The sequence below is a fragment of the Solenopsis invicta genome, chromosome 12 (genome assembly GCF_016802725.1).
Source record: "Solenopsis invicta isolate M01_SB chromosome 12, UNIL_Sinv_3.0, whole genome shotgun sequence".
Lineage (NCBI taxonomy): Eukaryota > Metazoa > Arthropoda > Insecta > Hymenoptera > Formicidae > Solenopsis > Solenopsis invicta.
The window spans coordinates 3,708,667-3,733,892 of record NC_052675.1 but is presented as its reverse complement, the minus strand read 5'-3'; the positions used below and the strand labels follow the sequence as shown (position 1 = coordinate 3,733,892).

The 25,226-nt window shown below is 32.5% G+C and overlaps 4 protein-coding genes across 4 annotated transcripts; 1 reads left to right on the top strand and 3 right to left on the bottom strand.

Annotated features, from left to right (window-relative positions):
* Positions 1-1,907: 1,907 nt before the first annotated feature.
* On the top strand, positions 1,908-2,465 carry LOC105200183. Its single transcript, XM_011167611.1, has one exon. It carries the CDS (start codon positions 1,908-1,910, stop codon positions 2,463-2,465), a length of 558 nt encoding a protein of 185 aa, XP_011165913.1.
* Positions 2,466-5,851: 3,386 nt separating this feature from the next.
* On the bottom strand, positions 5,852-6,650 carry LOC120359250 (putative nuclease HARBI1). The gene is made up of 2 exons (XM_039456069.1): positions 6,534-6,650; positions 5,852-6,452 (listed from the first exon to the last, which is right to left on the bottom strand). The coding sequence occupies exons 1-2, from the start codon at positions 6,577-6,579 to the stop codon at positions 6,046-6,048; spliced, it is 453 nt and encodes a 150-aa protein (XP_039312003.1). The 5' UTR covers positions 6,580-6,650; the 3' UTR covers positions 5,852-6,045.
* An 85-nt stretch (positions 6,651-6,735) lies between these two features.
* On the bottom strand, positions 6,736-7,393 carry LOC120359067 (putative nuclease HARBI1). The gene is made up of 3 exons (XM_039455368.1): positions 7,306-7,393; positions 6,916-7,063; positions 6,736-6,741 (listed from the first exon to the last, which is right to left on the bottom strand). The coding sequence occupies exons 1-3, from the start codon at positions 7,332-7,334 to the stop codon at positions 6,736-6,738; spliced, it is 183 nt and encodes a 60-aa protein (XP_039311302.1). The 5' UTR covers positions 7,335-7,393.
* A 13,862-nt stretch (positions 7,394-21,255) lies between these two features.
* Positions 21,256-22,674, bottom strand: LOC105204403 (putative nuclease HARBI1). The gene is made up of 4 exons (XM_026141339.1): positions 22,414-22,674; positions 21,971-22,261; positions 21,752-21,896; positions 21,256-21,533 (listed from the first exon to the last, which is right to left on the bottom strand). The coding sequence occupies exons 1-4, from the start codon at positions 22,672-22,674 to the stop codon at positions 21,256-21,258; spliced, it is 975 nt and encodes a 324-aa protein (XP_025997124.1).
* Positions 22,675-25,226: the final 2,552 nt, after the last annotated feature.

Sequence of the window (25,226 nt, the reverse complement as noted above, 5' to 3'; positions counted from 1 at the left end):
ATGCTTTAATTATACATATTTCATTTTTTCGACAACGTATATTGACCTAATCTATCAGTTATGTCAGCATAAAGTGTTCATAGGTCATCATGAGAGATCAGTTTGCAGCGATCACGGAGGTCAAGCAACGTTCACCGGAGTCGCGACTTGGATGGGTGACCACTTAGAAATTTCCGAAAAAATATTCCCGAGATTTTTTTTGCAAAAAATGTTTTTTTAAAATGTTACGCAAATATTATTTTGTTTATTAGAATTATGTGATGTAATAATATTTATGTGAAATATTTTGGAAAAATGGGAAGTTTCAGCGCAATATTTCAAAAAGCGGACATCTTAATGTTGCTGCAACCTTCCAGCAATGTTGCAGCAATGTTTCGCAATCAAAATGCAATATTACAATGTTTCCATGAAATCATTCTGCAATGTTCCTGCAATCTCTCTGTGCTGTATGGGCAGTAACACATAGTAATATTTATTTGTATGGTAAATTGTTTTTATAAATATATCGTATTACTTAATAAATAAATTATATTTTAGGAGGTATTAAGAAATGCAGACAAAATACATCTCACAGTCAGCAACGTACTACAAAAAAAAAGATAGTTTGAAAATACTCTTTCGTATACAAAATGTTTAAGCATGTTGGAGATCATAGAAACTGACTTTAGAACATACCTACACTTCTAGGTGTTACACTTTTAGTAGTTTTTTCATTTTTCTAAGGTTGTCGCTCTGAAGTACAGAAAGGGGGCTTGTATGTACACCCAAGGACTTTGATTCTGTCCATGGGGAAATTTTCCAAACTGAGAAGTCACCATTTTCTCCATACTTGCAGTTCATGATTAATAAAATGATTAGAGCTTATTGGTCGTTACGTTAGTCATGAACTGTAAGTATGTAGAAAGATAGCGACTTCTCAGTTTGGAAAATTTCCCCATGGACAGAATCAAAGTCCTTGGGTGTACAGTCGTATTCATTATAGTTGCGACACTTTTTCTTCGATGGTTTTTGGAATGTAGCCTTGCTCATCGAGCGGCGAACGTAATTGGTTGGATCCACAAGTAAGAACCAATCATGTTCTCAGTTCTCGTTATAGTTGCGCGTTCAGAAATGCATCTAAAAAATAGTGTCGCAACTATAATGAACACGACTGTACACATGTACTACGAGTTTCTTCTTGCCTTTTTTACTGTAAAGTCTTTCTGAATATATATATATATATATATATATATATATATATATATATAAGCTTTCTTGTGATGTGAAAACGTAGGTGTATTCTCTAAATACTACCCTTCACTCATTTCTGGCTCCAACAGGTTATGGGCCCAGCACGGCTGTAAAAAAAAGGGATAGAGAGAAAAAAAAGAAAAAAAAGCACGTGCCGATTTGCGAGGTTATATTAGTACAAGGATGTCGCTGGATTTTAAGGCTCGAATCGAGAGATTGGAAGGAAGTGCGAATTGGACGAGGTGGAATAGAGAAGTAACCTTGCTCCTTCGTCATCATGATGTTCTTGAAATAGTGACGGGTCAAACGACAGTACCTACAGTACCACTGAATGCAACGGCAAATAATCAGTATATTGCAGAAGTAAAAGCATATCAAAAGAAAGATGATTTAGCTCAGATCATCATAGTTAATAGTTTAAATGATGAGCATGTTGATATAACGTCAATGTGTGATACTGCCAAAGCAACATGGGAGAAATTGATATCAATTTATGAGCAAAGCTCTGGACAAAGAATTGATAGATTAATGGAGCTGTTTTTCACCAGTGAGAAAATGTGGATGAAACGATTGCTACTCATGTCGGTTGCCTTCAGCGGAATTTTCGTGAGCTAAACAATGAATTAAAGAAACTAGGAAATATTGAGTTACCTGAGATCTTGTTGACAAGTCGGATTATGTCAACACTTCCTTCTCAATACTTTGAGTTTAAAAGTGTCTGGGAATCAGTTCCTATAGAGACACGAACAATAAATCTGCTACTAGAAAGGTTAAGACTCATTGAGCAAAGATTACCAGCAAAGAATGATGAAACGGAAGCGTTGTTTGCAAAATCGAAATATAAAAAGAAGAGCGAGCCCAAGACGAAAGAAGAATTTCACAAAAAGGATAAAAAATGCTATATATGTCATGAAGTTGGACATATTGGAAGGCATTGTCCAGAAAAAATGAAGAAAAAGAAGCTGACAGATTCTAAAAAGGACTCGAAAACAGAAGGAGATGCTTTTCTAGCCATTGTAGATGATGGAAAAGCCTTTTATACCTCTGTCAACGGTATTGTGGATCGAGATGCCTGGTTGGCTGACTCTGGGGTTTCTACACATATGACAAACTGCGAAAAACACTTTGTTACATATGAAGCATTTTCCACACCGAAGACTGTACAAGTAGGAAATAAAGAAATAATTTTAGCCTATGGAAAAGGTATGATAAATGTTGAAATGTATAAAAGGTAAGTGGTATCGAAATCATCTTCAAGATGTCTGGTATGTGCCACAAATCGGACGAAATCTGTTTTCAATTAGTCAGAACATTGATAGAGGTTTCAGTTTTAGAGCTGACAAGAGAGGTTGTCTTCATTAAGAATGGAGAAATCCGACTAATTGGAAGAAAGACGTCGAATCGACTCTATGCTCTTCAAATAAGAGTATTAGTTCCAGAGGAAGCTGCAGAAGTCCATATAGCCTCAACTCAGGAAACGCTGCAATTGTGGCATAAGCGACTAGCTCATCAAGCGAAGAGTCACATAAAAGGAATTCTGAAATCAAAAGGAATCAAGGTGACAGTTGATGACGAGTTCTGCGAAGGATGCATTCTGGGCAAACACGCTAGAACCAGTTTCAAAGACAGACAAAATCGCCCGACACAGCCAGGTGAACTAATTCATGCAGATGTTTGCGGGCCGATGCAAGAACAGTCTATTGGAAGATCGCAATACTTCGTATGTTTCAAGGATGACTTTTCAAAATATCGACGTGTATTTTTCTTAAAAGAAAAATCTGAAGTGGCCAGATGTCTTTCAGTATTTCTGAATGAATCAAGTGTAGCTGGTCATACAATCAAAGAGCTGCTATGTGGTGGAGGAAAAGAATTCGACAACGCAGAAGTAAAGAAGATTTTAGAATCGAAAGGAATAAATTTTCGGAAGTCGATGCCATACACTCCCGAACAAAATGGAGCAGCTGAAAGGGAAAATAGGACACTAGTCGAGAGTACCATGATACATGCTAAAAGATTACCGATTAAACTGTGGGCAGAAACGGTCAATACTGCTACACATATTTTGAATCGTACAGGACCAACGCCAGTAAAAGAAAAAAGTCCGATTGAACTTTGGAGTAAAAAAACTGTAAGTCTAGATCACTTTAAGGTGTTTGGGACAGAATGTTTTGTACATCTTCCAAAGCAAAAGCGTAGGAAATTTGACAAGAAAAGTAATAAAGGCCATCTTGTTGGATATTGTGAAGAAAAAGATGGATATAAAATCTGGTTGCCCACGCTAAACAAAATTGAATGCAGTCGAAATGTTGTTTTTAAACCGGAAATCTTGATTAACAAAAGACCGGAACTGACTGTAAATTCAACTGCTAACACCAAGAGTGATGATAACACTGATTTCAAGAGCAGAATAAAAGAAAATGACAGTGATATAGAAATCAAGTCGGAAGACTCTCAAAATTACGAGGAAGCAACTGATGAATTTTATGAAGAGGAACCACTCCTAGCTGAAGAAGATCTGCTCTTCGTCGAGAAAAACGGGAAATTAGAAAGCCTGAAAAATTCTCATTGCTGGCTGAAGCATACTCGTATTTGGCGGAAGATTTATATCCACAGTCGTACAATGCAGCAATGAAATCACATGAAGCAAAAGAATGGCAAAAAGCTATGGATGAAGAAATGACCTCGTTAGTTGAAAATAACACTTGGAAGCTGGTAAGTCCATCAAAAGGAAAGAAGATCATACAGAATCGATGGGTACTGCGAGTAAAAACCAATGCTGATGGAACTCTAGACAGATTCAAAGCTCGATTAGTAGCTAAAGGCTACACACAGAAAGCAGGCATTGACTACAACGAAACGTTTAGTCCAGTAGCCAGATATGATACTGTGAGAGCTGTATTAAGTGTTGCCGCAACTGATGGTTCAAAGCTGTTACAGTTTGATATTAAAACAGCATTCCTGCATAATGAACTTAAAGAAGAAGTTTACATGAAACAGCCGGAAGGATATGACGATGGAACAGGACGTGTCTGCAAACTAAAGCGCAGTCTTTATGGATTAAAGCAAGCACCACGCTGTTGGAACCATCGATTTGTAAACTTTTTCAAGAAACAGGAAATGAAAAGTAGTTCAGCGGATCCATGTCTATTCATACGACAAAAAAACGATAAGAAACTGATCGTTGTTATTTACGTGGATGATGGATTAGTTGCAGGAACAGATGAAGCGGAGATTAATCATTTTATGCATGAGCTGAAAAAAAAGTTCAAAGTTACAATTGGATCTCTGGATAATTTTTTGGGAATTCAAATTCAACAGATGGAGAATGGATCCTTTTTCATAACTCAACGTACATATTCTGAACGAATTTTTCAGAAATTCGGAATGGCAGAATCAAAGAAAGTTTCAACGCCAATTGAAGCACGAATTGATCAAGATTCAAAAGGAGCCCTAGATGATCAAGTGCCATATCGTCAAGCAGTTGGTAGCTTGATGTATCTGATGATGGCAACGCGTCCGGATTTAACTTACGCCCTTAGCATTGTCTCAGCAAAACTGGATTCTCCAACCCAAGCTGACTGGATGGTGGTATTTACAAATATCTAAAAGGTACCGTTGACTATGGTCTATTGTTTCAGAGAAACTGTAAAGAAAAGGAATTTCAAGTATTTAGTGACTCTGATTTTGCTGGAGAATCAAACTCAAGACATTCAAGAACAGGAGTTGTCAGTACACATTCAGGAGCAGCCATGGTTAAGTCAAAGGCAACGATGTGTTACATTGTCTTCAACGGAGGCTGAATATGTTGCTGCCACAGAGGGAACCAAAGAACTTATTTGGTTGAAACGTCTATTAGAAGAATTTACGGAGATAAAATACACACCTACACTTCTAATGGATAATGCTGGAGCAATCAAATTGGCTAAAAATCCGGAGTTCCACAAGTGAACCAAACATGTGGAAGTAAAATATCATTTTGTTCGAGAAAAGTATCATGAAGGTCTCATTCACATCGAACATATACCCACGGAAGATATGACTGCAGACATCATGACGAAGCCTCTGGGACGTCAGAAATTTGAAAAATTTCGAGATCACCTGGGTCTAACTAATGAAGGAGGATTACCGTCAGTTTCTCTGAGAGGAAGTGTTGGAGAACATAGAAACTGACTTTAGAACATACCTACACTTCTAGGTGTTACACTTTTAGTAGTTTTTTCATTTTTCTAAGGTTGTCGCTCTGAAGTACAGAAAGGGGCTTGTATACACACATGTACAACTACTACGAGTTTCTTCTTGCCTTTTTTACTGTAAAGTCTTTCTGAATATATATAAGCTTTCTTGTGATGTGAAAACGTAGGTGTATTCCCTAAATACTACCTTTCACTCATTCCTGGCTCCAACAAAGCATAAATATGGAGGATGATATGAAGGTGGGTGAAGAATATTATAATAAAAAACTTAAACTTATGGAACGTGATGTTATAGCAAAAGAACGAATTGCTGCGGCTATTGAAACTTTTTGTGCAATAAATCAAGAAAATATAACTTACGAAGAAGTAGAAAATTTGGAAGACACAGGTTATTAGTTTAGAAGAACAAATGTTTATTAGTACAATGTTTATTTTTTTTTAAACTGATCAAAATTGCTGTGCCAAAGCTGCACATGACTGATAATTGTTAATACATAAGTTGTGCAATATTAAATGTATTATGTGTTATGTGTTCATTATATGTGTGTACAAAATATTATTATAAACAAAATAAAATTAAACAAAATGTTATATAATTATTGCATTATTGATAGATTTATATCTAATTTAAGAAAAAATTTCTAATTATACGGCGTTGCATTACTCTTGCTTTTGTAAGATCAGGATTTAAACGCCCCACAGCAGCTTCAACTTCCATTGGTCTCTCATTCAACATACCAAAATCCATATGTAAATCATAATCATCATCTGGAAGAGGTAAATTATTTTCTACACACATATTGTGCAGAACTACACATGAATTTATAATTTTAGAAGCCACGTTTGGAGTATAATGAAGTACACGGTGTTTCAACAAGCAACGAAAGCGCATTTTTAATAATCCGTTGCATCTTTCAATAATTGAGCATGTTCTTTTAAAACATTGATTATAACGTTCTTCTGGAGTAGCCGGTTGAACATCATTCAGTGGAGTTAGAAGCCATGGTCTTAGTGCGTAACCTGAATCACCTAACGTACAAATAAAATAAATTATTTATTATAAATGTAAATATTTAAATAAATGTAATAAAATGTATAATGTATACAAACCTATCAAATAAAAATTATCATGCCCTCGTGCATGTAAAGTTTGCATAACTGGCAAAACATTGCAATGATTCCAGATAAAACTATCATGACAACTTCCAAGATATCGAGCATTAACATTTAAAATTTTCATTCTTGAATCACAAATCTATAATAAAATCATAATATAATAAAATAAAATAATTGTAAATTGTATGTAATTCCATTACAACTGATAGATATAATATGAATCTTACATAAACATATATATTTTAAATATTTTATATTATATATTTTATATATTTTATGTATTTTTTTATATATTTTATTTTACATTTTTATACTTTATATACTTTATTTTGTATATTTTTATATATTTTATATTTTATATATTTAAATTACTTACTAACTGTGTATTTATGGAATGGTATCCTTTTCGATTAACATATACATGTTCTGGATACATTTCATTGTTCTTTGAGGGTGGAAATATAGCCACGTGAGTACAGTCTATACATCCTACGACACCAGGGAATCCATATTCTGTGTAAAATCTATAAATACCATATTAAAATAACTCAAATAATTTTAAATCCATATTCTATGTAAAATATATAAATGCCGGCCGTATTAAAATAAATAACGCAAATAATTTTAAATAACAACTAAATTTAATTAATTTTTCGTACGCATTACGTATGGTCGTAAGCTTTTCTAAATTCTTCGGAAAATAAACCCATTCGTTAAACACATTGGGGTGATTGAGTACTATGTTTACATCTCGAATACGACTTACAGAGGATTGACTAACTCCAATATATCCATTGCATCCAATACCTAACTGATAACTTCCAACTGCATAAAATCTAAGAGCAGTAAATACCTATAAAAATAAAGGTTGTTATAAATACAAAACCTATAATATAATATTTGAAGTATAATATTTATAACATATTAATTATTACATGTTATACAGCTTTTCTTTTATCTTTTGTTTCGCATCTAATGCTGATCTTCTTGAAATTGGATCACTATATTCCTCTACTATGTCAATTACGTTTTGTACCATATCTTTATTTAAACGAAATAATCTCATAAACTCCAAATTATTTAATTCAAATGGATCATTACGTTGGATCATTACGTTACAAATCTTTCTCTATTTTCAAACACAATGTTTGCATTTTCCAAAACATTTATTACATTAAAATTAATTAACCTTCTTAAAACCGCCATTGTTATGTTATATGAAATTTTTACTGTTATATAAAATTTTGGTTATTTATCGCATACGAATCTTCATTTCGAATGCCATGACCCCCCATACCATGGTGGAAGAAACAAGGTGTGCTCGTTTCTTGAACGCATTTTCGTCACGTTCTGCGCAGTGACTGAGATCCGCCATCTTGCAATCATACATATCAAACGCGCGTAATTTTGATTTTACGATGCCGTCGTGTGCAATAAAAAATTGTAAAAATAATTCTCGAAACACAAAAAATCAAAAAATCAGTTTTTTTACATTTCCGAAGAAAAGAGAAATGATCGAGAGGTAGAAAATTGTATGCAAAGAAAATGTTAACCCTAAAATCGGTATGTACACATACCTTCGTTGATATGATTTATTTTTATTTATTTAACACACGATATTGTAATTAATAAAATATAATTGATATTGATTTATTAAATGTATTATTGATTTGTGTAGCTCGTATTTGTTCGAAGCATTTTCATCATACACAATTTGAAAATCAATTGTGGTTAAGAGATTTAATCGGAGAATCTGGGAATGTACGAGTAAAACTTAAACATGATGCAGTTCCAGTTGAAATCGTAGAGGACAACGAAATTTCTACGGATAACGATTTGGGTATACATATAGTCTATTTTCAATATTAAAAAAATGTTTTTAAAAACATTTAAAACACATTTTTAAAAACATTTATAAAAACGTTAAAAATAATGGGATAAGTGCCCTTTTTTCATTAAAAAAATCTTTATTTAATATTGAGGTTAAAAATAAAATATAAAAAATAAAAAATCAATATTGAAATCTTTTTTTAATATTGAGGTTTTATTTTAAGAATTATTTTTCGGAAATTTCCACGTGGTCACCCATCCAAATCGCGACCTCGGTGAACGTTGCTTGACATCTGTAATCGCGGCGAAACTCTCTCTCACTGATCTCTCGTGATGATCTGTAAACATTTTGTGCTAATACATGTACATCACTGATAGATCTGCTCAATATATGTTATCAAAAAGACAAAATATATATAATTAAAATATATTATTTATATAAATATATATAATTAAGTTAATTTTTTACTGATTTTCATAGATGTTATTGAAATATTTTTTAAAGAAATTTTAAAATCAATAATAATTGAAAAATAAATAGCTTAAATGTTAAATTAATAATAAATAAAGATAATTTTATGGAAATCAAAAAGAAGTAAAAAAATTAATATTAAATAAACATAAATAAATATTAAAAAATCATTTAAAAAATATTGTGTGCTGATTGGGAATATAAAACATTTTAAGCAATATATAGTACTATTATCTTCTACCATGCCTTCTTATGTATTAAATATATTCTTAGAAGCAGATGTTGCAAAACCTGCTGCAAAATGTAATCCAGATACGGATTGTGTTGCATCGACTTCTGCATGTCGAGCCGCATTGAGCTGTGCGACTCAAGCCGCACTGAATACTGCAGTGATTCCTAACTTTGATACATTTTGTCACGGTATTTCACCTGTTTCTTAATTACTTATTACTTAAGCCAGCAACACGATACGTTTTTGCTTGCTGGATTGATTGCGAGTAAAATTCTAGAAATGCACCATACAGCAAACAGTATTTTTAGTAATGTATTAATTCACAAGCAATCAAGTAAGCAAAAACATATCGTGTGCCGTTGGTTTTACATAAATGTAAAAAAAAAAAAGTTTAGTAAAAATGTTTTGTTAAATGTATATTTGTTTAATTTGCTTTTGCAAATATAATTAATATTTGAATTTTTTATTTTTTGGCATAACTTACATAATTATAATTACTTTACTTTGGGAGTGTCCCAGTTGCGCACATACCCGATTGGACACCACCAATCATAGCAGCCGATGCCTAGAGTATTTCCGTTGGTTAGGTTAGATTAGATTACGTGATTGGTGGTGTCCGATCGAGTCTGTGCGCAACTAGGACTCACCCATTACTTTTTGTATAGAAATTTATGTATTTATTTCTGCTAATTATTTTTTATACCTAAAAATATATTTCTCCTTTTATGCTCATGAAGCAGACATCTCTCAGGAAATGCGGAAATTACAAAAAAGAAATGCAGCCTTACTTCTGGAAACGAAAGCTCTTAAACGTCGACTGGCCTTGAAGGATAAACTGCACAAGAAGCAGTTGAAGCAAAAGTGCAGGACAAATTATCTCAGTTTTTCACGTCAGGACAAATAAAATTACTCGTTGACTAAGATCGTTGAAAAGATGACTCGTTGGACTAAGGAGGATATTGTGGCTGCAATTTCATTGAGAAGCGTAAACTCAAAAGCTTATAGATATTTGAGAAAAACAAAACAACTTCCTTTACCTGCAATGTCAATCCTTCGAAAATGGATAGCAGATTTTAACATTGATGAAGGCATCTTAAAAGACGTATTAACAATTATGAAAGGAAAAAGTCGAGGCATGACAGAAATGGAAAGAGCGACGATTCTCTGCTTTGATGAAATTTATTTGTCAAACCAAGTTCAAATTGAAAAAAGAAAGGAAAGAGTCCTTGGAAAAGATGCCCTCATAAAAGATGCCAGATCGCTGTTGCTCGTGGTTTATTTAAAAAATGGAAACAGTTTATTTTCTACGCTTTTGATCAAAATATGACAAAAGAAATATTATATAATGTACTTACTCAATTACATAATAATGGCTACATAGTATTTGCAATAACCTGTGATTTGGGACCATCGAATCAAAAACTATTGGTAAAATTAAATATTGATACAAACGAGAAGGACAAAACATACTTCGAACATCCATGTGATGAAAATATTAAGGTACATGTTTTCATAGACCGTCCTTATCTACTAAAATTACTTCGCAATCATTTTCTTGATTCCGAATTACATGTAAATGGTCATTTCATTACATCAATGGCCTTGAAAAGATTGCTAGAAATCAACAGTGGCGATTTAAAAATTGCACACAAATTATCAGAAACTCATTTGCACGTCCAAGGACCACAACGCCAAAATGTAAAACTTGCAACACAAGTTTTTTCTTCAACAAATGCAGCCGTAATTGACTGGTGTGGTTCCCGCGGATTTATGGACAATTGTCCAGAATGAGCTGCAACAGCTAAATTGATAAAGCTGTTCAATGACTGGTTTGATGTTTTTAATAGTACCTGCAAATTTGGACATCATCCTGGATAAAATGGTTATGGTGTTAAAATTTTACAACAGAACAATATTCTTATCGAGTCACATTAACAGTAAAAGGAATAAAAGTTGGTACTCGTCAAAGTATGCTTTCTTTCCAAAAAGGAATTCTTTTCTGCAATTCGTCGTTACAGCATCTTTACTCTGATTTACGAGAAAAGTTTAATACAAGCAATTTAGAAATGTCATATATAACAACAAGCCGTTTGAACTAAGATATTGTGGAAAATCTGTTTTCCTATATACGAGCAATGGGAGCAGCAAATGATAAGTCAACAGCATTGGACATTCGCTACAAACTTCGTTGGTACATATTAGGGAAGCATTCTGTAAATATTTGTACTGAAGGAAACAATACTACTACACACAATTCCACAGTAGATGAAACTTGTCTGACCAGTGGCATTGACGTTGATTCAGAGAAAGAGTCTCCGACTGAAGATGACGTCGAATGTGGAATTCTCAATGTCACAGATTTTCAAAACGAGTTACCTGATGATCATAAAGTAGATGTAGACGTTGGTAAGATTTTTTCTTTCTCATAAAGACTTGCATTCATAGTAAAATAGTGATTAATCAACCTTGGATTGTTCAAATCCCGTATAATCGAAAACGCTATTAATGGTTTAGTTTACACCATGCCTCTGATACTCCTCCTAAATATCCTATTACTACGTGGTTACTTAAAGTCCGCAAACCGCTAGATGGCATTAGGCAACTGTCGGTCCGATCCCCGATCAGCTGTTGTAGCCGTATAGCTGTTCATCTCTGTGCCGATCGTGATAATAAAAGTGATAGTAGTGATTATAAAAGTATTAAATAATGCCGCGCTGTATAGCTCCAGGTTGTACTTCTGGATACGATACTAATCACGAAAAAGTATATTTCTTTTACGTACCTAAAAATGAAAATATAATAAAGTTGTGGCAGACAGCAATAAGAAAAAATTTTATCGTAAAATATAAACAAGCTTTGTGTGAAAAACATTTTTCACCTACAGATATTTTATGGAATCATACTATTTATGATAAAGAAGGAAATATTCTTGGTGTGGTAAATTAGATTGATAAATAATTACTATTCATGATTAGCTTTAAAGGCTTTACAATGTTAACATTGATCTTTTATATGCATGATCTGTAAATAAGTTCAATAGCATATGTAAAAATACATTATACTATTGAAAATATAGAAGAACTAAAAGATTCTATATTTTCCGTGAACAACTTAAACATATGTTCAGGTGCAATTAATGTTACAAATGACATTAACGAATTTGGACACAGTTTTGCTGTGAAAGATATTTGTAATACAGACAAACATAAAGAATGTTTAATTTTGGTACCGCAATCATTAAAAACGTGCAAGTTTTGCTTAAATGTTAAATTTTCTTTAAATCGAAAAAGACGGCGTTCAAAAACGGTAACAACTATTAAAAGAATTAGATTATCTAAATCACCAGGATCACCAGTTATTGCAGAAAATAAAAAGAAATAACACGAATTTCTTTTTATTTATCAAGAAGTAAATATTATAAAGCGGAAAAAATGAAAAAAGAAGTAAATATGTAGCGGACAAATTAAAGGTAGAACTTGTCAATTGTCTGTCTAAAATGAAAGAAATATCTATGCAAACTGTCAAAGAAGAATTTAAAAAAAAAGAAATTCCCAAAAATCAGCTCCATGCTATACATGAAATAGTACAAGCAGCAAAACATAAAAATCCAAAGGGACGTAGATATCACGAAGAGTGGATACTGTAATGTATGCTCTTGTATATGAAATCTCCGAGTGCCTATAATTTTCTGCAAAACAATCAGATAATACCTGTCCTATGTATTAGGACTATACATAGGCAGGTAAACATTAAAAATCTAGTTTCATTATTAATGTTGTAAAATATACTAAAAGATAAATACATTAATAATATAAAAATATATTTACTTAAATAAGACATTCTATATTTTCATTATTTTATTTATATTGGATAAAAAGAACAATATTTTGTTTCTTTTCATATAATCTTATTTTAAACAAGAAACAAACAAAATATTTTATTTGATAATCTATTTTGTAACTGTTTTCTTATTTTGAGAAAAATTTAATTTACGTACAGATTATGACATTGTAATATAATATATATAATATGAAATGTTTCTATAAAATTAACTTTAAATTTGACTTCAGTAAATTTAATTTTAATCCCTAATAACATTTTCTGGCATTTTCTTTTCAAGACAGAATCTGCGTGCAGTTAATTGCAGTAGAATTGAGTCAGATGTGCAGAAGATGATTCCCAAAAGAGCCACGCTGGCAGATTGCTAGCAGACTGGTTCAATATTCGTGCACTGTACTTGTATATGAACTACTTGCAGAAACTTGGTACAGATATTGAGCTATCTTGAAGCAGATTCTTCCCGCAACTGCAGTCTGTAAGCAGTCTAGCAAAGTTCTTCAGCAGAATGACATAAGATTCTTTTAACAGAAGTAGCGCGCAGATCTTGTGCAAATATTGCACAAATATTATCTGCAGATTTCTGTAAGTTTCTTACAACAGAAATAGCGCGCAGATCTTGTACAGATATTGCACGAATATGATTTGCAGATTTCTGCAAGTTTCTTACAACAGAAATGACGCGCAGATTTTGTGCAGAAAGATTTGCTGCCACCGCTAGGTGGCCACGCCGCGGAAGATCTTCTCGTGAGTCGAGTGCGGCCACAGGCGTTATATCTAGGCGCTACCGCGGCCGACTTCTCAGCACATATTCCAGTGAGATTTTTATGAGCTCTGTGTTGTAACCTCAAGACGAATACGCGCTCTTATTTTTTTTAAACATGACGTGTATGTGGAACGCTGTTCCACATAAAATTTTATATTTTTACATGTAAATAACAATTTGTATTGTTATTTAATCTTGTACATAAATGAGATGTTTAATTCAAACTTAATCCGTTTTTAATCCATTTTAAGACTATACTAAAATATTCTAGTGAAAGAATTTTACAAATCATGCAGCAGATATATATACAAATTTCTTGCAGAATTTGACTGGCAGAATCTTTAAGAATTTACTGCAAGATTTACAGCAGTCTTGCAGAAAATTGCTATTAGGATATGTAGCAAATATCTTGAAAGACTGTTGCTAGATTTACAGCAGATACATTCAAGTTTCTTGCAAGAATCTGCCAACAGAGATATGTGCAAGTTTCTTGTAAGAATCTGCCAACAGAGATATGTGCAAGTTTCTTGCAAGAATCTGACTGCTGAATCTTTCAAAAGAATTGAACAGAATGAGGAAGCAGATCATAACGTCCTGTTGGCAGAATCTTTCAAGAATCTGCTGCAAGATTTACAGCAGTCTTGCAGAAAATTGCTACTAGGGATGTGACATTTAAATAATTAGTTTTTGGTTCATATAACTTTTAACGTAACTAAATTATTTGTATAAGCCCTCAATTTTAACTTAATTTTATACATTGTGGAAAAAATATTAATTAACACTACCATGATAATATAATATGTAGTACAGGGTACAGACTATATTATTATGTTATATTCACTTTAATTGCTCTAATCTTTCTAGATATTTATCTTTGATTGATACTCCATGTGGTTTCGATAAAAAATTTTTTGAGATATTTAAGTTAACATTAAAGAAAAAAGAAGAAAAAGAAAAGCATGGTGTAATTCTGTTAGATGAAATTCATTTAAGAGAAAGTATAAGTGTAAATTCAAAAAAACTTACATATAGTGGTTTAATTGATTTTGGAATTGATAGGTCACGAGCATTGAATCTAAATGAAAAAGCAGATCACGGTTTGGTAATAATGTATCAACCAATAACAGATATTTATTCGCAACCTATCGGAGTATTTGCTTCAAAAGGACTTGTTTCAAGAGGAATTCTTGCACAGCTTATAATTAAAGTGAGTTCTATGTTTACAGCGTTTACAATTATATTAAAGTTTTAAATTAAACTTTTAAAGAAGTGCAATTTAATATTAATTACATTAATATATTTATTATTAATTTTATTTTATTATTAATATTTATACAATATTTACATTGTTATTTTCATTATTTTATATATACAGGGTGACTCATTTTAACTTAGGCAGCCAAATAACTCGAAAAATAAGCATACTACGAAAAAATGTTTAGAATCAAAATTTCGTCATTTCGAGGGGAACGTACAACGACGTTAAAATCAGCCCCCCCACCACCCCTTCCCCTGGGCGGTGAGGGGGGGCAAGTTTGAAATCTTAAATAAGAACCCCTATTTTTTATTGCATATTCGGAATCTTTGGCTAAAAACACATACAATTTGTCTGAAACATTTTTCTCAATTTATGATAGATGGCGCTGTAATCGACGAAATTCAATTTCTTCGATTTCTCTTACTGAGAACCCATGCTTACGATTCTGCAATAAATTAACAATAAAAATAGCACGTTTTTATTGTTAATACTCGAAATTAGTCTTAAAACAAACTTCTCATTATTTTTTATAACTCATTAATTACTTCTCAAGAAACTGCTTTTAGCGTAACCCGTAGCTAAATATAACTCGAGGGCGTAGCTACTGCTGCTTTTCCCTCCTCACCGCGCCAAGCCTACAGCCGCGGCTGCCTACGTCTCGGCGACCGACGGGCGGTCCTTGCGCGCGGTGATACGTGCTTATTCGCAGACTTTATTAATTTTTTTTTTTTTGGTAACTATGGCAAATATTAAAAAATGGTAAAAGACTTTTCTGCTCAGTTTTACTTGATCTATCAATCAACGAAACCACGGGCGGTAGTTACCTGACACCCTGTATATATGTATATAGGCTATTATCTTATTGGAAAAAGTTGGTGCCAAAGTTCATGGTGTCATAACTGATGGTGCAAGTACTAATAGAAAATTTTGGAAAATAATGGGTATTTGTGCAGAAAGAAATAAGTTAATAAATAGTTTTCAGCATCCTGTAGAAAATGAACGTTCTATATACGTTTTTTCTGATACGCCGCATCTAATAAAAACAATAAGAAATAGACTTTATAATAAAGAATTACAGGTATATTTACAAGTATATCATAACAAAGTATATTACAACCCGGGTACGCCAAGTTTTTGCTTCACTCTGATCCCGTTGATCATTTAGTCACTTTATGCCCGTTTTATGATACCATACCTTAGGTCTTATTTTTTTAGTAATGTACTTGATTAATTGTATGAGTCTCATATTTATTTTTAAACAGATAATTTTTTAATAAATAACATTTTTTACCCATTTATGTACTTGGCGTATCTTTTTTATCTTTGTAAAGTTTTTTTAATAGGATTACGAATATCCTTTCTTGTCATTAGCTTCCCAACGAAGCACTTGTAAAATGGGATCATTTCCGAATTTTACATGAAAAAGATAAGACACTACCAGCCGAGATGCGTGTGTGTTCGAAAATAACATCCAATCACTTGATACTAAATAATGCTACAAAAATAAGAGTTCGATTAGCTGTACAAGTATGAATGCTTTTGGATTATTTCATAGAGCAATAAAAATTTTATATAAAATTTTAAAATACGTAACTTTATTATCTGTATAGGTTTTCAGTGAATCAATGGCTCATGGTCTACGATTCTATAAAAATTTTCTAGATGAATTAAAAGATTGTGACAGTACGGCTAATTTTTGTGATTGGATTAATGATTTATTTGACGCTTTAAATCAGAACAAATCTTCTGCAGGTGTGACGACTGAAAGCACACATTACAAAGTAAAGTTTGTTATTAGTGCACACAGTGCACTTTAAATAATTATTTAATAATATGCTTTTATATATTAAAAGAAATTACTTTCCAATTTTTTATTAAATTTTAGAAGATTCCCTTAAAAAATTAAATAATTGAGGAGAACAGAGCGATAACGGTATTATTTCGAAAGATCTTTTCTTAACGAAGCAAACTGCAGACGGGCTTCGCGTGACTATCAAATCAACATTAGATTTGATAAAATATTTAACAATGAATGCTAGTTTTGATACTATTTTTACAGGACGATTGAATCAAGATTCTCTGGAGGTTTGGAAACAACAGCAAAACAAATATAACTGCTATATACATATAATATAAATGTAAAATGTGTATAATTATGTGTTATGTAACAATATATATATATATATATATATATATATATATATATACAGGGTGTTTCAGACCACCCGTACACCCCTTTTCTCTTCGCAGGATTAGGACCAATCAAAAATATGTTCAGACGAAAGTTGTAGGGTTTCAAAAGATCTATTCAACGATCTTATCAGTTTGACCTTGGATGGCGTCGCCAAGGTCAGATCGAAATCACATTAAGTTTTTTAAATGGAACACCCTATTTTTGATTCCAGAATCTAATAGCTGGTGTCAAGACCTTTCCAAAACACTATAAGAATGTTTATTTTCGTTGACTACTTTCCGAGTTGTGCGGCTTGAAAGTTACACTACCGCCAGCATCAGCATTACTCAAGATGTACCATGTGGTGGTTACTTAGTCGGATTTAATCTTGTGTGTGGGTGTGTGCATACGTGCATGCGTATGTGTATGGGGGAGGAAAAGGGGAGTCAAAGTTTTATGTACTCTGCTTTTGTTTATTAACTGGATTGATTATGTTTGATGATCAATCATGTCCAGATTGACTGTATGCATTTTCCCGTGCTTAGCATTATCTAGAATGAACGACGTGGACGTGACGAGAATTTCATCCCATTGGGGTGCTTGATTCACGTGAGTCCCCTTGCCTCTCACGTTTGGGGTGCTTGATTCACGTGAGTCCCCTTGCCTCTCACGTTTGGGGTGCTTGATTCACGTGAGTCCCTTTGCCTCTCACGTTCGGGAATGAATGAGTGTATGTTTTGTTAAGCGACTAAATGTTCAAAGTGAGCACCATTCTCTGCGATGCAAGCATCAACTCTATTTTGAAAATCATTGGTTGCTCGAAGAATTTCATCGGCACGTAAGGATCGAATTGCTTCACTTATTCTACGAATCATATTATCCCTCGTAGTCGGACGTTCATGATAGACCAAGTTTTTTATCCTTCCCCAGAAATAATAATCAAGGACGGTGAGATCTGGTGATCGGAGTGGATAATTGATTGGACCGTATTTGCCTATCCAATTGTGGGGGAACATAGTATTTAATGCCGCACGAGCAACTCTCGATGTATGAGACGGACATGCATCTTGTTGGAACCACATGTTCAGGCGCAATTGCAGAGGAATATTTTCTAGTAAGACAGGAAGATCTGTCATTATCAAGGCGGAATATCTATCACCGTTTAGATTTTCGTCAAAGAAAACAGGACTTATGATTTGACTTCCAATAATTCCACACCAAACATTGACTTTCCAAATGGTTTGATGATCTACTTCTCTCAACCAGTGAGGATTATTTTGTGCCCAATAACGAGAGTTCCAAGTATTAACAGATCCATCACTTTTAAGTGTACATTCGTCAGAAAATAAAATGTTCAAGTGGAAATCAAGTGGTTGCTGTCTTATAAAGTTGCAAAATACAAGTCTCTGTCTAATATCGTTATAATTCAACGCTTGATGAACAGACATTCTGTAAGGGTGAAATTTGTTATTTTTTAGAATGCGCCAAACACTGATTTTACTAACACCAGAATCTTGTTCTCGTCGTCTTAAAGAATCATAAGGGTTCAATTCTGTCGATGCAAGAATTTCCACTGTTCTTTCATCCATAATCGGACGACGAATTTGTGTACCTTTGTTATGTTGAGGCTGAACGACACCTTTAATTTTGATTCGTTTAGCCAAACGTGAAAAAACATTTCGCGAGTGAGGAGTCCGATCAGGATAACGTTCCCGCCACAATCTTTCCGCTGCAATGAATGTACCTCGACACTCACCTAAAATTAGCAGCATATCATATGCTTCTTCATTGGAATAGGACATGGCTAAATAAACCTAGACTAATAAAGAGGGTCGGATTTTTGTTGCGCGATTGATACTGATATGACGGTTATTGAAGACGTAGGTGACAAGTTTGAGAGAGTTATTGTCACTCGTGTTGAGTTGAGTCACAATAGCGTTGTGGTGAATACATCTCTACTACATCCTATGCAAATAACAATATGTATAAAATCACGAGTTAGACATCGTTACGCAGAAAGCCGCGCTCGTTATTGCTCGTGTGCTACCGTTAAAGTAATAATGTAATTACATAATATTATGACATACATATGTATGTGACTATCTACGGTCGCGACAGCTAACTTTCACGATTTTTCATGATCTGTTTTTGTTGGCCCGGCTCGCGTGTTTACTTTCTTTGTGTCGGCTGCACGGCTTTCTGCGTAACGCGTGATTTTATATTGTTATTTACATTGTGTTGGCGGTAGTGTAACTTTCAAGCCGCACAACTCGGAAAGTAGTCAACGAAAATAAACTTCCTTGTAGTGTTTTGGAAAGGTCTTGACACCAGCTATTAGATTCTGGAATCAAAAATAGGGTGTTTCATTTAAAAAACTTAATGTGATTTCGATCTGACCTTGGCGACGCCATCCAAGGTCAAACTGATAAGATCATTGAATAGATCTTTTGAAACCCTACAACTTTCGTCTGAACATATTTTTGATTGGTCCTAATCCTGCGAAGAGAAAAGGGGTGTACGGGTGGTCTGAAATACCCTGTATATACAGGGTGTCAGGTAACGATCGCCCGTGGTTTCGTGGATTGATAGATCAAGTAAAACTGAGCAGAAAAGTCCTTTACCATTTTTTAATATTTGCCATAGTTAACGAAATAAAAATTAATAAAGTCTGTGAATAAGCGCGTATCACCGCGCTCAAGGACCGCCCGCCGGTCGCCGAGACGTAGGCAGCCGCGGCTGTAGGCGCGGCGCTGTGCGGTGAGGAGGGAAAAACAGCTACTGCTTTTCTTTCATACCCAAAACATCCGTTAAAATTGATTGGCATAAGCCAAACGATATGTTAAGATTATCAGCTATTTCTCTAATCGTGATTCTACGATTTTTCAACACAATTTCTTTCACTTCCTGAACATTTTCGTCGGTTTTTGACGTGCTGGGGCGTCCAGAGCGAGGTTCATCGTTAACATTTTCTCGGCCCTCTTGGAATAACTTATACCATTTATAAACATTTTTTTTGCTCAAAGTTGACTCACCGTACGCCACTGTCAACATTTCAAGAGTTTTTGAACACTTAATACCATTTTTTACACAAAAATTAATACAAACTCTCTGCTCCATTATTTTCAACAGCAAAAAATCGCCGAGCACGCAAACACGAGTCTAACCTTTATGCCTCTCACATAAAAACAACACATGCTATATAGTCAAAACTGTGAACATATGATCGTGACAAGTGTACCAACACAAAAAAAAAAATTTGAAATTAGAGTGTACAGAGCGCGCGAAATTCAAAAAGTTACCTTACTTTTTGATCACACCTCGTATAGAGTAATAATAAGATATACGCAGTTAAATATTTAAGATATATGTTAATAAGTTAAATATTTTTATATAACAACATTGAAACGTGATTATTAACCTATGTGTTAGCTATACATATAATATAAAAAAGTATTATTTTTTGTTTCATATATTTGTTTATTTTATGTTATTATAAAAGTTTCTATTTGTATTTTGTGACAAAGTTTAAGACTGATAATACTAGTCAATGTACAGTCAAAGGAATAATTATTTTCTTTCATATGTTATGAGCATCGTATATTATATGTATATTGTTAACAAGTGCCTAATATAAAAATAAAAGTGTAATGAAATAATGAAATTAATGATTTACTTTTATATTTCTAAATAAATTTTTTTTAATATTCGTTTGCTATTAGGATTTATTTAGAAATCATTGATAACAATTTTTAAATTTTGAATAATGAATAAAGCTCTAGTTATGATTGCCGTTATCAAATCAATGCGTGTGTTTTAAAGTTTTGTAATAAAAACATTTAATATGAACTAATATAATTAGATTACAATATAAAAGTGTATGAATATGCAAAAGTAAAAACAATATGCGAGATGCGATTGATTCGCTTACAATTTATCACAAACATGAATTTCACACAAGATATAGATTTTCAAAAGATTGTGTTATGTGTATGGATTACTACCTTTGGTTATAGTCGGTTTAATAAAGCTTGATATGCAAAGTCTTTCTGATAAATCAGTTATATTCAATTGCTTGTTTACATATATTTATTATTTTAAAACTTTAAATCATTATAATAGAATCAGTGAAATAATTCTTGAACTACCTACTACTTTTGCCTAACAATATAACCATCTCCAGGCTGCCAATGAGGTTCGTTGTAATAGAGTTCCTCATTATTTTCAATTATTGCATTAGGTTCTGTTTCCTCTGAAAGAACATCTTTATAATATAATAATAAATTATGTAAAACTGCACAAGCTGATACGACACCAGTACAGGTTACAAGTTTTAAAGATAATCCTCTCGATAAACAAGGAAACCGTCTCTTCCATACTCCAAATGTTCTTTCAACGACCATTCGTGTTCTTGATTGAATTTCATTATATTTATAATAAAAACTTTAACAAATAAAGATAATTTTTTAGATAAATTTTTATAAAATTATTTTATGATTCCTAATAGGTTCTCATTACTAATATCATTAAAAAGACTTAAAAAGACTAAAAACTTTAAAATATATTAAATTATATTTTTTTGATCTCTGTTCTTCTTCGTTTTGTGGATTTCTAAATGGCGTTAAAAAAAATGTGAGAGAAGGATACCCAGAATCTCCAACCTCATTCCTGTTAGTTCACATTGTTGATACCGTATAAAAACTCGAGAATTTTGTAAAATCCTACTATCGTGTTGGCTTTCTGGCCATTCTGGAACTAGGTCCAAAAATTCCATTCGTGGTCTTACAATAGCCTTATACAAAAAAATATACAATAAAAAAACAAAAATTAATTTAAGTGACATGAACACAGTTTTCATTAATTTACATTTAAGGAAAAATATCCCTTCCTATTTCTATAGATCTCGCCTACTCCTCCAAAGTTATTACTTAATAGTCTTATATGAGTGCAATCTATTGCTGCGTCAATACAAGGAAGTCCAATAGCTCCATGTCCATATCCTAATTCTTTAAACAGTCTTCGATTTTCTTGTATAGCTGCTGAGTTTGTTACAAATTTGACATAAGTATTTAGATAAGATGCTAATATAGCAGTTACTCGAAATATAATTCTGCTAATTGTTGGTTGCGGTAATTCTATGAGATTGCCATTCACTTTCTATAAGTCATAAAATAAAGTATAATATGATATATTTCAACAAAGTATAATATATTTATATTTCTTTTTAAGATTAAAGACATGTAATATAGAGAACTTACTTGAAAACTGCTGGTAGCATAAAATCTTTAACAAATAAGCAATTGAATAACTGGTTCAATAGGAAGACCTCGCATATCAGGCTTTGTTAAACCATCTCTGACCAGAGGTAATAATCCATACATAACACACTCTTTTGAAAATCTATATCTTATGTGAAATTCATGTTCACGATAAGCAGTAAACGGATCAATTGCATCTTGCACGTATCGTTTTTCACGTATTATACGAATATCATCTTCTTCATAAGAGGAGGAATCAGATAAAGCTTCAAACAAATTAATGTCAAATTGACCTAATATGTTAAATTCCATAGTTTATCTAAAATATTAAATAACCTTAAATTATTGTATGTATTTGCAACTAACCTATAAAACCTTAAATAATAATTATGTAAATAAATAATAAATAATAGTATCGCATATAAAATATTTATCTCAAATATTTAATTTTACATATGATATTATTAATTTATATAACATACAGCACCACTTTTTTATTTCAGACCTATCTTCAGACCTCCACAATTTACTGAACTCGGCTAAGACTTGCTCAAGATGTGGCACAAGCCATGATTGTGTATTTAGTAATCTCAAGTCGTATTTAAGATTTGACTATGAAACTGGATTTGCTTCATTAAGCATGGTTTCAAGTTCTAGCTTTGAATTCATTCTTCAGTAATGTTTATGATTCGATCACAAGCTTAAGCATTAGCTTAAGCTCATCTTGAAACTCAAGAAACATCTATGAATCCTGCCCCTTATGTCTCTCGTGTCTGTTTGAATTGTTTGAAATAATTTTGGTGATAATCTTTAGAGATTAAAAGAATGCTGGACTGAAAAAATTACCGACATTTTTTTTGTCAAGTCAGCACTTGAGTTAAGACCGTCTTGGCAAAGATCGTCTTATTCGAATAAGATTATCTCAATAGTAGTACATTTCATAGTCATGAGTTGAGGCGAGCTTGGCAAAGAAGTTCTTGTTCAAGTTGTGCTTATTTGATATAAGATCGTCTTTGCGAAGCAATGCTTAAGCTAACGCTTATTTATGAATCAGCTGTTTCCGTGATATTTTCTATGAATCCTCCAATGAGAACATTGCATACATTGAGCTAACGAATATTCCATTGAATCTGTTAAACTATAAAATTAGTAAACTTAAGTATTATACCTATATAAATCTAATAACCTCAATAGTAGACTCGAGAATTTCGAATCAATTAGTGTAATATGATTAATTATTTAAACTTTATTAGCTTACATTAATTGTGAACAATTAAAATAATCGCTAATAAAAAAATTTTATTTATTTAATGAAAAATAAGATACAACTAAATATCTCAAAAAATTCTACAATGCGAGATCATATAAATTAAAAGTAATGACCCACATAACAAAACTTAATCCCAGGGATATCCTGCGGATGTATGTCAAGAGATTTCTAATATCCTGAGGATGTGCTTAGATAAATTAAAGAGGTCCTAAGGATATCCTGTGGATGTCTGAATGTCCACTATGTAGAGCCCTAGGGTATCGTAATTCAGATATCATAATTCAGATATCCTCAGGATGTCTTTGGATAATCAAATTTAATCCTGAGAATGGTCCAATGGATGTTTTAAAATAACTTTTAGGACTTTCTAATTCTATGAATTTTTCCAAAATATTTACATAAATATTATTGCACTACATAATTCCAATGAACAAAACAATATTTTTGTAACATTTTAAAAAACATTTTTTGCAAAAAAATCTTGGGAATTTTTTTTCAGAAATTCCCAAGCAGTCACCCATCCAAGTTGTGACCGCGGTAGACGATGCTCGACTTCTACGACTGTTGCGAACTGGATCCCTCGTTACGATCTGTGAACACTTTATGCTAATACATTTATATAACTGATAGATTAGGTGAATATATATTATTAAAAAAATGAACCGTATAATTAAACCATATTATTTGTATAAATATATATAAAATTATAGTTTTTTTAGTAATTTTTACAAATGCAAAATAGTATCTGAAATAACTTCTGTTATTTGTTTAAATAAGAATGCAACTAGATATATATGCCAATATAATACAATAATTAAATAAAATATGAAAAAATTATTTAAAAAACATTTAAAAAACATTTAGAAATATTGTTTGCTCATTGGGATGTAAATCGAGGTTTTTTTATCTATAGACTTATTTTGTCTATCGATAATATTTATTTTTCTCAATAATACTATGTTTAAGATAGAAATTTCAAACTTTTAAATTAAAAAAGCAAAAGCACAAGTTTTAAATAGTTAATATATGCTATTCAAAAACTTTAAGTATTTACATATAGCTCAATGGAATAGTCCCGCAGATGAAAAAATCATAGGGGTTATCAAAATCATACACGTTTGACGTGTTTTTAATCCAGACGGCAAACCTCGTAGGGACGTCCTAAGGACGTCCATGAGATGTTGTAACGCTCTAAATCTATCCTATTCACGTCCCTGGACATTTAGAACGGATTCAGGACCGTCCTGAGAACGTTTTATGCTGTTAGGATTTGTATATTATTAGTAATAAAAAAATTTTTTTTCTCAGATCAGAATAAAATATACTAAGGACTTTAATGGTAATTACAAATGTCCTAAAGACATCCTATGATGATTTTACATTTTGGATCAGAATAGGATCAATCCGATCAAAATAGGATATCCTAAAGAGATTTATTGCTGTGTGGGGAAGGATAAAATCCTTGAAAAATATGAATAAAAATAGGGAAAATGTTATAAAACATAAGATTATTTATTAAAATTGAGTTTTTTGAATATACAGGGTGTCAGGTAAATACCGCCCCTGATTTTGGGGATTGATAGATCAAGTAAAA

Coding starts and splice junctions, on each gene's coding strand:
- LOC120359067 (XM_039455368.1), bottom strand. CDS start 7,334: ATGGATATATTGGAGTTAGTCAATCCTCT. Junction 7,064..7,305: donor TTGGAGTTAGTCAATCCTCT/GTAAGTCGTATT, acceptor TGGTATTTATAG/ATTTTACACAGAATATGGAT.
- LOC105204403 (XM_026141339.1), bottom strand. CDS start 22,674: ATGGAATTTAACATATTAGGTCAATTTGACATTAATTTGTTTGAAGCT. Junction 22,262..22,413: donor GAGGTCTTCCTATTGAACCA/GTTATTCAATTG, acceptor TATGACTTATAG/AAAGTGAATGGCAATCTCAT. Junction 21,534..21,751: donor AATGAGGTTGGAGATTCTGG/GTATCCTTCTCT, acceptor TTTATTATAAAT/ATAATGAAATTCAATCAAGA.
- LOC120359250 (XM_039456069.1), bottom strand. CDS start 6,579: ATGCAAACTTTACATGCACGAGGGCATGATAATTTTTATTTGATAG. Junction 6,453..6,533: donor TGATAATTTTTATTTGATAG/GTTTGTATACAT, acceptor TTTGTACGTTAG/GTGATTCAGGTTACGCACTA.
- LOC105200183 (XM_011167611.1), top strand. CDS start 1,908: ATGTCAACACTTCCTTCTCAATACTTTGAGTTTAAAAGTGTCTGGGAA.